General features: G+C 46.5%; 1 protein-coding gene across 1 annotated transcript in view; it reads left to right on the forward strand.

Annotated features, from left to right (window-relative positions):
- The window catches only part of NDUFB3 (NADH:ubiquinone oxidoreductase subunit B3), a 43,520-nt gene extending 28,916 nt beyond the window's left edge, over nt 1-14,604 (forward strand). Inside the window, exon 3 of the mRNA XM_073551474.1 lies at nt 14,367-14,604. Coding sequence (XP_073407575.1) covers nt 14,367-14,523 — 157 coding nt within the window. The 3' untranslated portion in view covers nt 14,524-14,604. The remainder of the gene's footprint in view (nt 1-14,366) is intronic.
- The last annotated feature ends 1,349 nt before the right edge of the window (nt 14,605-15,953 follow it).

Below are 15,953 nucleotides of genomic sequence, written 5' to 3' on the forward strand. Positions count from 1 at the left end.
ACTTTTTTAATAAAGGTTTGAAACCAACCAAATGGGCATTTTTATTACAAAAAAAACATTATAACTCGGTGTAGTGTGGGGTGGAAATACTGCTGGAGGGGCTTCGACAATGGGAGTGTGGAGAGAGGACTGGGATCGTGGTGGGGAAGGAACAGTTAGAGGTGATGGTGTGGAAAAAGATACAGAATGGGTGGACATGTGGGAGGCAGAAGAGGTGGTGGGCGGTGGAGTGGAAGGTTGGGCAGGGACTGTAGGAGCAGATGATGTTGATGGAAAGTTGTACGGGGAAGGAGTTTGGTACGGAGCAGGTTGCTGGAAGTGGGGAGATGTCTGGTACTGGGGAGGTTGCTGGTACTGGGAAGGTTGCTGGTATGTAATAGGAGGGGGAGGATGGAAAGTGGCTGGAGGGGGTGCAGATGTAATAGGAGGGGGAGGATGGAAAGTGGCTGGAGGGGGTGCAGATGTAATAGGAGGGGGAGGATGGAAAGTGGCTGGAGGGGGTGCAGGTGGAGGAACTACAGTGGTGGGAGGTGGAGGTTGGGAGGTAACCTGCTGTAGAGCACCGTGGCACGAATGCATTACATGCATCTGCTGGGTAGGAGATAGTGTTGCCATGCGCTCCACAACAGACCTGAAAAAGGTGTGGTTTGGCGAAGATCTTGCTTCTGAATGCATGGTTTGCAGAAGTGTCTTCACCTCCAGAATGCTGGAGTTGATCTGCTGAAAGCCTGCGGAGATTTGCTCTGACAAGACTTTTAGACAGTTCTGGAAAGATGCATTCAGATGCAAGAACTCTGGCGCATAACTCTTTTCCTGACCCCTCTGCCGCTGCCGCCCAGTACCCGCAGGTGTACTAGAGGTGGCAGGGGCAGAAGGGTGGGGTAAAGGGAAAGCGATCTCCTCACCAGCAGCTTCATGTAATGTAGGCGGCCACGATGCTCCTGTGCTGGTGGATGGGACAGATGGGTCGAATGTGTGGGAAGGCTGGGAAGGTGCAGATGTACCGGGGCGGTCGAAGTGTCCCTCGGTGCCGGTCTCCTCAGTAATCGCCTCAGAAGGGTCCAATCGTGCAGGCTCCCGAGTGCTGCTCACCGTGCTGTGGAATAAAGAGAAAAAAAAACAATTAAAATACTGACATGGTATGGCCCTGGCTGAAAAAAAAAAGTTACATCTAACTTTTTTTTCACATGTGGTGTGTAATATTTACCTTCTAGTGACCATTGTTTCCCGGAGGAACGACAGGGCTTGTGCGTACTTGTACTTGCTCCTGCGTCCTCCAGATCCACTCGGGGCCCGCATCTCTTTATTGAACTCCTTCTTGAAACGATCCCTCACAGACCGCCACCGATTCACAATTCTGTTCCCTGAAACGAGAAAGGAGTGGTTAGTATACAACATCAGTGTTTCACAAACTCCAGTCCTCATGGTCCCCAGGGGTCATGTTTTCAGGATTTCCATAGTAAATAGAAATCCTGAACACATGATCCGTGGGGACCACGAGGAATGGAGTTCGGGAAACACTGGTTTACATCAAGCAACCGGTACTGTATATACCTACGCTCTTTAATCTGGGCCCGAACATCGAGGTCCTCCCAGCGGCCCACAAGGAGCGAACAGATTTCCTCCCAGAGTCGTCGGGTAACGATAAGGTCAGCGTGGCGGCGGTCAGCCATATTCCAGAGCGGCTCCCTTTCTCTGACGAGATCGATGAGGTGGTCCACATCGAGTCCTCCATCCTCACCGTCAGAGTCGGGAGCACGCTGTGAAGGCTGTTAAAGAAAAAGACAAAAATAACATAATTAGCCTCCACAAAAGAAATGAAATAAAAAGTGCAAAAAAACAAAGCAAAAATATTTATACTTACACGCTGGTGACCGCCGCGTTGCTGTCGCCGACAACCCTGGGAGGCACTGCGAGGACCTCTTGGCCGAGCACCAGATTGGGAAGACTAGAGAAGAAAACAAAAAATGTTATGTCTTTGGATGTAGGCATTTGTTTGCTGTGTGTGGTCTGCAGAACATTGTTTTCTATGTGTTGTGTGTAGTGTGATGTTGTGTTTCTGCGTTTGATGCAAAAAACTTACCAATTGTGAGCCCACTCCAGGTGTCTGTCCACCCCTTCCTTCTTCTTCTGGGAGCTCCTCTTCATCTTGTGAATCCTGTTTTGAAATAAAAGGCAATGAATAGACATATATTACAGAGATGATGGATTTTGGAAATAAAAACTTACCGTCAAACGCTGACGATGCGAGGGAGGGCTCCCAGAAGATGATGTGCTGTCTTCCTGGTGGCCACACTCCATGCCTGTGGGTGGTGTTCCAGCTGCTGCCATTGCTGCTGCTGCTGCTGCATCTATTGGGCGGCTGTTGAATAAAGAGAAACAAAGGGCCAATGAATATCTTGATATTCAATAGCCCTAGTTTGGAGGAATGGGGGATTTGATAATTACCGTCTCTCATCTGCTGCTGGCCTCCCCTCCTCAGCATGTTCCATTTGCTGCTCCATTTGGGGTGGTGGTGGTGCTGATGGTGCTGCAGTGGTCTCCTGCCTTCTCCTGCTGCGCTTGGTTGATTTCTTGGGTGGCATGTTGGGTGTGGCTGTGGGTCCCACTGTCTTGCTTTTATATATGTCTTGTGGGCAGCGCTACTGAGCATGCTCAGACCAAAAAAACCGGATCCGGCCACCGGATCCGGCTTTCGCCGGATCAGGCGCATTGCGGCGCTCATAGGCTTTCATTGTGTAAAAAAGACGGACGCGCCGGATCCGGCGTGTCCGGCTTTTTCGCCGGAGACAAAAAACGTTACAGTAGTCGTTTTTTCCAGACGCCGGATCGTGACACATTGCCGGATCCGGCGAAAACCGGATGAAACGCATGGCCATCCGGCGCGATCCGGCGCAAATGCAAGTCAGTGGGGGGGAAACCGGATCCGGCATTGCATTTCGCCGGATCCGGTTTCTGTCAAAAGCGCCGGATCGCGCCTGACGGCGAAAACCTGATGTGTGAAAGAGGCCTTACTATCACGTCCCGATTCATCCAGACCACAGGAGATTCCTCAGGTTTGCGGTGTCCCAGGGGTCCTAGGTCAACCACTACCAGTTCAATGTCCTGCCGTTTGGGGTATCATCAGCCCCTCGAGTGTTTACCAAGGTGATGGCAGAGGCAATGATCTTCATTCGCCAGCAGGGGATCTGCATTGTCCCATACCTAGATGACCTTCTAATAATAGCTCCATCCATATATCGCCTGAACCAGGTCGTAGAGAAATCACTGGAAATTTTACAGTCCTTGGACTGGATTCCCAGCCTGGAAAAATCAGACCTTCATCCCTCTGCAAGGAAAAAGTTCTTAGGGATACTCCTGGTCTCAGAAAAGCAAACATCTTTTCTACTCAGGGAACGACAGCTCAACCTCGTTTAGAGAGTCTACAAGTTCAGAGACCAGAGGGCACGAACCCTGAGAGACGTCAGAGCCAGCTCCTCAAATGTGAGAGAACTGAAAGCTGTAGAAGCGTTGAAGGCAGTGTCAACTCTTGTCCAAAACCATCATGTACGTATCTACTCAGACAATATGACTACTGTGTCTTACATCCGTCACCAAGGAGGCACATAAAAAAGGGGGAGACAGAAGCGCACAATAGGGTCTTATCCAATGATATAAACGTTTCACAGATATGGATCCACTCACCTGGTTCAGTTGTGTGGAACACAACAACCATAAGCACAGATGGGTAGGATCCGATGAACTGCAGCAATCAGCCGGTCACTAGAATTGCATATATAGGAAGGAGAGAAGTCCGGCTTTCAGGATCGCGCTGTTCCAGTCCAAAGTTCACAAGGAGTTAATCCAAGGACCAAGCAGTGATTATAACTTTCTTTTTATTCCACAAACTTTGTGGAATAAAAAGAAAGTTATAATCACTGCTTGGTCCTTGGATTAACTCCTTGTGAACTTTGGACTGGAACAGCGCGATCCTGAAAGCCGGACTTCTCTCCTTCCTATATATACCAAGGAGGCACGAAATTCTTCAACCTAAAATTGGTGGCTGCAAGAATTTTTTCTTGGGCAGAGAATCATCCATATCAGCAGTACATCTAAGGGCATTGGACAATGTGGAGGCAGACTTCCTCAGCAGGAATGATGTTCATCCTGGGGAATGGAGCCTAGACCAAACAGTTTTTTGTCTCTGGTGTCAAGGTGGGGAAATCCCGATTGTAGACCTTTTTGACAGTGGTCAAAACACAAAGGTGGAAACGCTTTTTCCCTCAGTGCCACTGATGGAGTGTGGGAAGTAGATGTCTTCTCCCATCCGTGGCAGTTTGATCTGGCTTACGCCTTCCATCCGATTCCTATGATAGCGAGAACACTGAAGAAGATACGGGCAGAGCAAATCACTACAATCCTAGTAGCTCCCTTGTGGCCAGGGAGAAGTTGGTACGGAGCCCTACGAAACATGGCTCAGGAAGGTCCAATGCTTCTGCCCCAGAGGGCCAATCTTCACCAGGGCCCTCTACTGCACCCAGACCCGCACAAAATGAACCTTGCGGCCTGGCTACTGAAGCCTGAATTCTAAGGGCTAAAGGCCTATCCGAAAAAGTAATCCAAACTCTATAGAAATGTAGGAAACCAGTGACTAACGCCATTTACGGGAAGGTTTGGAAGAAGTTCTCATCTTGCTGTTCCCCAAATGCTCCAGATCCCTTCCATCCTAATATCGCACAGATCTTAGAGTTTCTTCAAGACGGCCTAGATCTGGGGCTCACACCTAGTACTTTAAAGGTCCAGGTGTCAGCCCTTAGTTCATTCTACGACCAAGATCTGGCAAACCAACGATGGATCAAGCGATTCATAACCTCAGCATCTAGGATCCATCCCAGACTCCGTAGTCAGGTCCCCCCCTGGGACTTGAACCTAGTTCTCAGGGTCTTGACCAGGGAGCCGTTTGAACCACTGTCTTCCACGACTCTGAAAAACTTAACGCTAAAAACTGTGTTCCTGGTGGCAATTACTACCGCAAGGCGCATAGGAGAATTGCAGGCCGTTTCAATACAGGAGCCATATTTAACCATCACGGCGGATAGCATCATCCTGAGGTTAGATCCCTCCTTTATGCCTAAGGTAGTCTCGAACTTCCATAGGTTCCAAGACATTGTATTGCCTTCCTTCTGTGCAAACCCCTCCAACACGAAAGAAGACGCCTTTCACAGCCTCGATGTCTGTTAAGTAGTTTTCTTCTACCTCCAGCAGACAGAGTGTTGGAGGATTGACCAGAATTTATTCATTCAAATTTCCGGTCGGAATAAAGTTAAAAAGGCGACAAAAAATAAAATCGCGAATTGGATCAAGCAAGCTATCAGCCTCACCTATGCGGCACAGAATGTTCCTCCTCCTACGTCTCTAAAAGCCCACTCTACTCGTTCAGTATCAACATCGTGGGCAGAAAGAGGGAACGCATCTTCTGAGCAGATATGCAGAGCCGCCACCTGGTCGTCTGTCCATACATTCACCAGACATTATAGACTAAATTTCAACAGGGATTTAACGATTGGCAGACGTGTTCTGCAGGCTGTTGTCCCTCCCTAAGAAATTAGTTGTTTGTATTCCTCCAATATGGCTGTCGTGGAAGGTGACTAGAGAAAATAAAATTAGTCTTACCGGTATTTCGGTTTCTAGGAACCTTCCACGACAGCACTAATTTCCCTCCCTATCTGGTGCTTACTGGACGATTCCTGCTCTTTGGTGGTAATTATACATGCTAGTGTGTACAGAGAAAACACTGGAGGTAGCAGGAAGGGGAGGGTTATTTAACCTCTTGTGCATTTCCTGTCCCCCATTAGGGCGGGGAGACATCCTCCGATATGGCTGTCGTGGAAGGTTCCTAGAAACCGAATTACCTGTAAGACTAATTCTGTCTTTGGAAAAAAGGTTGGCACAGGTGGATTTGTCTCTTGCTTGTTTGACTTAAAGAGTAACTATCATGTAATAAAATGAGTGCTGCTCATCAGAGAGGACCCTGGTGGTCCTGAGTCCCCCACCAGTTTGGAAAAACACCACTCTGAAGTGCAGAGCACCTTCATGATCCACATGCACAGAGTTGTATGGGCACAACTAATGGTAAGTCTATGTGTTCAAACATCGCTCAGTGGTGAGAAGACCCATAGATTTAGCCGATACAGTGTCTTGCGAAAGTATTCGGCTCCCTGGAACTTTTCAACATTTTCCCGCATATCATGCTTCAAACATAAAGATACCAAATGTAAATTTTTGGTGAAGACTCAACAACAAGTGGAACACAATTGTGAAGTTGAACAAAATTTATTGGTTATTTTAAATTTTTGTGGAAATTCAAAAACTGAAAAGTGGGGCGTGCAATATTATTCGACCCCTTTACTTTCAGTGCAGCAAACTCACTCCAGAAGTTCATTGTGGATCTCTGAATGATCCAATGTTGTCCTAAATGACTAATGATGATAAAATATAATCCACCTGTGTGTAATCAAGTCTCCGTATAAATGCACCTGCTCTGTGATAGTCTCAGGGTTCTGTTGGAAGCACAGAGCATTATGAAGACCATGGAACACAACAGGCACGTCCGGGATACTGTTGTAGATAAGTTTAAAGCCGGATTTGGATACAAAATGATTTCCAAAACTTTAAACATCCCATAGAGCACTGTTCAAGCGATCATATTGAAATGGAAGGAGTATCATAGCACTGCAAATCTACCAAGACTCGGCCGTCCCTCTAAATTTTCATCTCAAACAAGGAGAAGACTGATCATAGATGCAGCGAAGAGGCCGATGATCACTCTGGATGAACTGCAGAGATCTACAGCTGAAGTGGGATAGTCTGTCCATAGGGCAACAATCAGTCGTACACTGCACATATCTGGCCTTTATGGAAGAGAGGCAAAAAGAGAGCCATTTCTCAAAGATATCCATAAAAAGTGTCGTTTAAAGTTTGCAACAAGCCACCTGGGAGACACACCAAACATGTGGAAGAAGGTGCTCTGGTCAGATGAAACCAAAATCGAACTTTTTGGCAACAATGCCAAACGATATGTTTGGCGTAAAGGCAACACAGCTCATCACCCTGAACACCCCATCCCCAATGTCAAACGTGGTGGCAGCATCATGGTTTGGGCCTGCTTTTCTTCAGCAGGGACAGGGAAGATAGTTAAAATGGATGGAGCCAAATACAGGACCATTCTTGAAGAAAACCTGTTGGAGTCTGCAAAAGACCTGAGACTGGGACGGAGATTTGTCTTCCAAAAAGACAATGATCCCAAACATAAAGCCAAATCTACAATGGAATGGTTCACAAATAAATGTATCCAGGTGTTAGAATCGCCAAGTCAAAGTCCAGACCTCAATCCAATCGAGAATCTGTGGAAAGAGCTGAAAACTGCTGTTCACAAACGATCTTCATCAAACCTCACTGAGCTCGAGCTGTTTGCCAAGGAAGAATGGGCAAGAATTTCAGTCTTTCGATGTACAAAACTGATAGAGACATACCCCAAGCGACTTGCAGCTGTAATTGCAGCAAAAGGTGGCGCAACACAGTATTAGGTTAAAGGGGGCGAATAATATTGCACGCCCCACTTTTCAGTTCTTGAATTTCCACAAAAATTTAAAATAACCAATAAATTTCGTTCAACTTCACAATTGTGTTCCACTTGTTGATTCTTCACCAAAAATTTACAGTTGCTATCTTTGTTTGAAGCATGATATGTCCGAAAAGGTTGAAAAGTTCCAGGGAGCCAAATACTTTCGCAACGCACTGTATATGCAAAGGTTGTGCACTTCAGAGCGGGATTTTTGACTAATCCCTGGGTGTCTCCTGACTCGGGCCCTCATCGAATAGTAACCCCTATAATTATACATATAGATCTAGCAAAAATTAAGAGACCACTGCAAAAATTTCAGTTTGTCTGATTTTTCTCTTTTATAAATATATTTGAGTAAAATGTAAATTGCTCTTTTATTCTATAGACTACTGACATGTCTTCGAATTTCCAAGCACTACATTTTGTATTTATTTTCAGAAAATGAGAAATGGTCAAAATAATAAAAAAATGCAGTGCTTGCAAACCTTAAATAATGCTAAGAAAACAAGTTCATAATCATTTCGAAACAACAATACTAATGTTTTAACTCGGGAAGAGTTCAGAAATCAATATTTTGTGGAATAACCATAATTTTTAATCAGAGCTTTCATGCGTCTTGGCATGCTTTCCACCAGTCTTTTACACTGCTTTTGGGTGACCTTATGCTACTCCTGGTCCAAAACTTTAAGCAGTTCTTCTTTGTTTGATGGCTTGCGACTATCCATCTTCCTTTTGATTACATTCCAGAGGTTTTCAATGGGGTTCAGATCTGGTGATTGTGCTGGCCATGACAGGGATTTGATGTGGGATCCTTCATCCACACATTGATTGACCTAGCTGTGTGGCATGGCGCATTGTCCTGCTGGAAAAACCAGTCCTCAGAGTTGGGAAACATTGAGCAGAAGAAATGAATTGTTTTTCCAGGATAACCTTGTATGTGGCTTGATTCATATGTTTTTCGCAAAGATTAACCTGCCCATTTCCTGCCTTGTTGAAGCATCCAGAGATCATCACCAATCCTCCACCAAATTTCACAGTGGGTGCAAGACACTGCAGCCTGTACGCCTCTCCAGGTCTCCGTCTAACCATTAGACCACCAGGTGTTGTGCAAAGCTGAAAATTGGACTCCTCAGAGAAGATTACCTTACTCCAGTCCTCTATGGTCCAATGCTTATGGTCTTTGGCAAACTTCAGCCTGGCTCTCCTTTGCTTCTCATTGATAGGATTTTTCACTTGAGCCCTGCCTCTAGGAGCTTGTTATGAACTGTTCTTGTTGTGCACCCCAGCTGCTATTTGCCATTCTTTTGTAGGTCACTTGATGTCATCCTGCAGTTGCTGAGTGGCATTCGAATAAGATTACAGTCATCCCAGTCAGTGGAGAGCCGTTTTCGCCCTCTGCCGATCTGTAGCTTTGTCGTCTCCAATGTCTGCTGCTTGACCTTGTTGTAATGGACTACTGTCTTAGAAATTTTAAGGATGGAGGCAACATGAACACCACAGCAGGGTTTTTTTTATACTTTCCTTTGTTAAATAAGATTTGGCTCAGGTGATCACCTAATCAGAAGCACATTAAGTAGAATGAGGTGTACTCTGGTTGAAATTCAACTGACACTGGAGTAGAATGGCTGTCAGACATGTAGAGAAGGTGATTTTTATAAAACTGTGCAGTGGTCTCTTAATTTTTGCCAGATTTTCTTTCTCTCGCTCTCTCTATCTCTCGCGCTCTCTCTCTATCTATCTATCTATCTATCTATCTATCTCTCTTAAATTGACATGAAACAGAACTAAAAGTCATCCTCTTTCCAACATGCCAGCTAAAACACGGACTTTGAGGCCAGTTCATCGAAGTGTTTCCAGAAAACTGGCATAAACACTTTGAAAAATTTGCAAAATCTTTGTGCAACTTAAAATTGGGCAAGAATATGGCATCTTTTGGCTTTGTAATGACTGTCCATACCAGCACCACCATCGTGGGGGGAGAATGGGAAGGACCGGTGTATGATGCGCCCATACAGCCATTTCATGAAAGGTGACGGTGTAACTTATGCCAGGAATGTTACTCCAGTCGGAATATGCCACTGAGAAGATTATTATTATTTATATAGCGCCATTAATTCCATGGTGATGTACATGAGAAGGGGGGTTACATACAAAGTTATAGATATCGTTAACAGTAAACAAATTTACAATGACAGACTGGTACAGAGGGGAGGGGACCCTGTCCTTGCGGACTTACATTCTACAGGATAGTGGGGAAGAGACAGAAGGTTGGGGGTACAGCAGCTCTGGTGGTGATGAGACGGCAGCCCAGGCGGTGGTGAGGCGGCAGAATGGTCATTGCAGGCTGTAAGCTTTCCTGAAAAGATGGGTTTTCAGGTTCCGTTTGAAGGATCCGAGGGTGGTGGATAATCGGACGTGTTGAGGCATGGCATTCCAGAGGATAGGGGATATTCGGGAGAAATCTTGGAGGCGGTTGTGTGAGGAACGAATAAGTGTGGAGGAGAGTAGGAGGTCTTGGGTGGATCGAAGATTACGTGAGGGAAGATATTGGGAGATTAGTTCAGAGATATAGCGAGGGGAAAGGTTGTGGATGGCTTTGTAGGTCAATGTTAGTAGTTTGAACTGGATTCGTTGGGGAATTGGGAGCCAATGGAGGGATTTGCAGAGGGGGGAGACAGGGGAGTAGCAAGGATAGAGGTGGATTAGTCGGGCAGCAGAAATGAGGACAGACTGGAGTGGTGCAAGAGAGTTAGCAGGGAGGCCACAGAGGAGAGTGTTGCAGTAGTCAAGGCGGGAGATGATGAGGGCATGTACAAGAGTTTTAGTAGATTGAGGACTGAGGAAGGGACGGATTCTGGAAATATTTTTGAGTTGGAGGCGGCAAGAGATTGGACGTGTGGTTTGAATGACAGGGCAGAGTCGAGAGTTACCCCGAGGCAGCGGATTTCAGGTGCTGGAGAGAGTGAGATGCCATTTACCATAATAGATAGATCGGGTAGGGAAGATACGTGAGATGGAGGAAAGATAATGAGTTCAGTTTTGTGTACATTGAGGTTTAGGAAGTGAGAGGTGAAAAAGGAGGATATGGCTGATAGACACTCCGGGATTCTGGACAGCAGAGAGGTGACATCTGGGCCAGAGAGGTAGATCTGAGTGTGATCTGCATACAGGTGGTACTGGAAGCCATGGGACTTTGAGTTGTCCTAGGCCAAGCGTATAGATCAGGGGAGGGGAACCTTTTTTCTGCCGAGGGCCATTTGGAATTTTATAATGGTGTTCGGGGGCCGCATAAAATTATTAATAATGATGAGCGAGTATACTCATTGCTCGGGTTTTTCCGAGCATGCTCGGGTGTCCTCTGAGTATTTTGGCGTGCTCGGAGATTTAGTTTCTGTCGACGCATTTGCATGATTTGCAGCTGCTGGTCAGCCTGAAAACGTGGGGATTCCTTAACAAACAGGCATTCCTCACATGTATTCAGGTTGTCCAGCAGCCATAAATCATGCCGCTGAGGCGACGAAAACTAAATCTCTGAGGTCCCCAATAGGCAGGTAAATGGTACCCATTAGGCAGCACAGGTCCCCCAATAGGCAGGTAAATGGCCCCAATAGGCAAGTAAATGGCCCCATTAGGCAGCACAGGTCCCCATTAGGTAGCATAGGTCCCCAATAGGCAGGCAAATGTCACCATTAGTCAGCACAGGTCCCCAATAGGCAGTATAGGTCCCCAATAGGCAGCACAGGTCCCCATTAGGCAGGTAAAGGTCCCCATTAGGCAGCACAGGTCCCCAAAAGGCAGGAAAATGTCCCCAATAGGCAAATTAGGCAGCATAGGTCCCCAATAGGCAGGCAAATGTCCCCATTAGGCAGCACAGGTCCCCATTAGGCAGCACAGGTCCCCATTAGGCAGCACAGGTCCCCATTAGGCAGCACAGGTCCCCATTAGGCAGCACAGGTCCCCAATAGGCAGTATAGGTCCCCAATAGGCAGCACAGGTCCCCAATAGTCAGGTAACTGTCCCCATTAGGCAGAACAGGTCCCCATTAGGCAGCACAGGCTCCCAATAGGCAGGAAAATGTCCCCAATAAGCAGGTATATGTCCCCATTAGGCAGGCAAATGTCCCCATTAGGCAGGCAAATGTCCCCATGCACGCAAATGTCCCCATTAGGCAGCACAGGTCCCCATTAGGCAGCATAGGTCCCCAATAGGCAGGCAAATGTCCCCAATAGGCAGCACAGGTCCCCAGTAGGCAGGCAAATATCCCCACTAGGCAGCACAGGTCCCCATTAGGCAGCACATACTGACCTGGTGTTGAACACAGTGACTCCTGGATGGCCCCCAGGCCCAGCACCGCGCACACAGCAGCACACTGTCACCACCGCACCGGTGACCTTGGTGATGAAGATGGCAGGCTGGGGTGATGAAGAAGGCAGGCCGCAGACCAGTCCAGCGCAGCTCGCACTCTGGCGCGCGGTTACTCGTCCTCTTCATTAGTATCAGTGCGCGGGGGCCGCTGGGGTCCAGCGGGGTGTGCTCAGTCCCCGTCAGTGCGTGCACGTATCAGTGCGCGGTATCCAGCGGGCGGGGCTAGGAAGCAGAGCAAGAGTGCTCCTCTGGCTCCTGCAACTATGTACCCGATCGCGGCTCTGGAGCGGCTGCTGGCCTGATCAAATGATATGGCAGGCCGTATACGGCCCACAGGCCCGGATGTTCACCACCCCTGGTATAGATGGAAAAAAGTAGGGGCCCCAGGACAGAGCCTTGGGGGACTCCAACAGAGAGGGGGCGGGATAAGGAGGTAGTGTGGGAGTGGGAAAGGCTGAATGTGCGGTCAGAAAGGTATGAGGAAATCCAGGACAGGGCAAGGTCTTTGATGCCAAGGGAAGAAAGAATCTGTAGCAGTAGGCAGTGGTCGACTGTGTCAAAGGCAGAGGACAGGTCAAGAAGGAGGAGGATGGAGAACTGTCTGATAGCTTTGGCTGTAAGTCAATAGTAATTTTGGTCAGGGCAGTTTCAGTGGAGTGGTGGGGGCGGAAGCCAGATTGCAGGATGTCAAGGAGGGAGTTAGATGAGAGGTGGGAGGAAAGTTGAGGATGGACATGCTGTTCAAGGAATTTGGAAGCAAACGGGAACAGTGATATGGGGCGATAGCTGGTCATAGCAGTTGGGTTAAGGTTTGATTTTTTGAGGATGGGTGTTTTGGTGGCATGTTTGAAGGCAGAGGGGAAGGTACCAGAAGTTAGGGATAGGTTGAAGAGATGAGTTAGGGCTGGAATGATCATGTTAGTGAGGTTGGGGAGCAGGTGGGAAGGGATGGGGTCAAGTGCACAGGTGGTGAGGCGTGATTTGGAAAGGAGATGAGTAAGCTCTCCTTCAGTGATGTAGGAGAGGGAGGTTATTAGGGAAGGGCTGAGGTCTGGTATGTGGAGTAGTTGGGGTGGTGGAACTGTAAAGGTTTGCCTTGTTTGGTCAATCTTGTTTTTGAAGTAGGTGGCAAAGTCCTGACGTGCGCCTCTTAATGAATTTGTTGCATTTTTACTCTTGCACATCTGTCATTAAGACTGGTGTATGAAATACTAGTCTTAATGCATCAGACTCTTTTTGAAGTCACATGAGCCTTGATCATCAACTCAGAAACAGATCGTAAGAATCAGCCTGTTTTTGAGTAATCATTACATGTACTTCACATGACCTTTTTCATGTGATCCAAACTAATGATCAGACATAATTTGTCCTTAAAGGGAATCTGTTAACAGGTTTTTGCCAGTTAATCTGAGAGCAGCATAATGTAGAAACAGAGACCTGGTTCCAGTATTTTGTCACTTACTGGGCTGCGTAAAGTAGTTTTGATAATCTGCTGATAAAACTGTGATTTTTATCACTTGAGGACTAGGAAACTTTCTGCCATGTAGTCCTCCATATTCATGAGCTCTGTATAACCCCACAACTGATTGTCAGCTTTCTGCCTATGCACGGTGTACACAGGTATCTGTCAATCAGTGGTGTGGGCAAGGTTATACAGGGCTCTGCATTATTAAGAGCACTGCTAGATGTGTAGCGGATAAAACTACAGCAGGTAGCCCAGTAATTGACACATAGCTGGAGTCAGGGTTTCTATCCTTACATCATGCTGTTTTCAGATGGGGTAGCAAAAACCTGGTGACATATTCCCTTTTAAGGACATCTCCTTTTTCAGTTACAGAGGACTATTTCAAAGCGTGGCCTATACCCTTAAGTCACTATCACGTCATCAGCCATGGGAAAAGCTTGCCACCTTTGGGTTCTTGCAAAAAATACTTGTTATTGTTGAGGGTACATTCTAAGAGAAAAAAGATGGTCTAAACTTGTATTTCTCAAATCCAGTGAAGGATACCAGCGCCTTTCAGAGCTGCTCACTTCCGCATTATTAGTGAGCTATGCCGGTGACGTTACCCGGTATCCCTACCATGACACGTGGACGGTCAATACTTGCTGATCACCTATGCGCCTTTTCAGATGTGGGACAGAACATAATCCACATCTCTCATTTACAGTGTGGATATGGGCAGTGCAGAATAACCCCTCTAACTTCCACCATGTTTTCAGGGTTTCATTTATATTATTTATTTGATGTATTTATTAGCAGTGCCTCTAACACTACCATTGGCGTTCTCTCTTATGTGATATCCCAAAGGTACCCAAGAGCTGGAGGTGAGAAACACTACTCTAGACAAGACTGAGTGTTTGTGTCTGTAAACTTACACCAATTTTTCTTTTTTTCCAGGAATGAAGCTTGGAGGTTCATGGGAGAATTTTCTAAACCAATCACCATCACTCAAGTTATGTTCAAAGGATTTAAATGGGGGTTTGCTGCTTTTGTGGTAGCACTTGGTGTAGAATACGCTTTCTTCCCTCCCAAGAAAAACAGCGGCCACCATTGAACAATGATGCAAGGGAGCGCACACTGGCTGTTCAGAAATCTGTAGATTAAATCTTTATTAAATGTTTGTTATTCTAAGTTATATACAGTATATTTTGTAATTTCATTGTATTGGATGAATCTTCTAATGATTATCACAATGCCTGCATTATCACAGTGTGAAAATACATTTCACGCTTTTCAAGGAAAAGCATTTATGCCGTCATATCCAGCTTCTAGGCTATAGATGTCTAATACAATAGTTGGAATTTACCTACCATTCCTAAGAACTGGGGGTTCCTGCTTCTGCGTAGACATACTGTATGTGTGGTCCCTTTCCAATAATATCTATGCAGTTGCCCATTTCCTTATCTCCAGTAGACAATATTGATGATTTAATAACCCTTTTTAATGATTTACAGAGGTTTTGCTTTTTAACCCTCTATAGTCCATATAATGTAACTTTACCATATAATGTAACTTTACCATATAATGTAACTTTATGGCATGTGGTCTCAGGAACTGAAGTCACTCTATTTCAAGCAGATGCCGACTTTTACTTCGCCGCCATCTGCCTGTAACTGCAGCAACCGTATCTTGCTCTGATTGCTGCTGTAGAACTATTTAAATGCCACTGATAATCTCTGGCACCGGTATGTAAGTGATGTCATAGGGAGCCAGTGGGTTGTCCTGCTGAACGTCTCTGTAACTGGTGTCTTGGTCCTACTAGTAGAATAGAGATTTCACTACACCACAATCCAAATTATTATGTAATGCTGTAGGTAAGCCTCCGATGTAACATGAAAGATAAGAAAAACACGTTATATTATACTCACCGGGGTGGGCGGTCCGGTCCAGTGGGCGTTGCGGTCCAGTCCGACGCCTCCCTTCTTCATGCGATGACGTCATCTTCTCCCTTCCTGTAATGGCTCCTGCACAGGCGCAATGCTCTGTTCTGTTGAGGGCAGAGCAGAGTCCTGCAGTGCGCAGGCGTCTGGAGAGGTCTGGCGCCTGCGCACTCCAGAATTCTGCTCTGCCCTCAACAGGGCAGAGCAGTGCGCTTGCGCCGCAGCCATTACAGGATGGGAGAAGAGGACGGCATCGTATGAAGATGGGAGGCACCGGACCGGACCGCCCACCCCGGTGAGTATAATAAAACGTGTTTTTCTTATCTTTCAGATTACATCGGAGGCTTATCTACAGCATTACAGAATGCTGTAGATAAGCCCCCGATGTCTATGCCGTCAGCTGCAAGACGAAAAAAAGGGTGACAGATTCCCTTTAATCCATTACGAGCGCATGTATATAAACTTGATACGTAGAAGCCCCAGTGTTTATTTATCTATACCTGAAGATTTAGAATGGTCTACTCATGCATGGAGCACTGTAGAAGCAGTGTACAACACACTTGTATGAAATGTGCCCTGTTGTCTTTGGACCTTTTAGTAATGG

Source organism: Dendrobates tinctorius, unplaced genomic scaffold, assembly GCF_039654945.1.
Source record: "Dendrobates tinctorius isolate UK_male_01 unplaced genomic scaffold, ASM3965494v1 ptg000177l, whole genome shotgun sequence".
In the NCBI taxonomy this organism is placed as follows: Eukaryota; Metazoa; Chordata; class Amphibia; order Anura; family Dendrobatidae; genus Dendrobates; species Dendrobates tinctorius.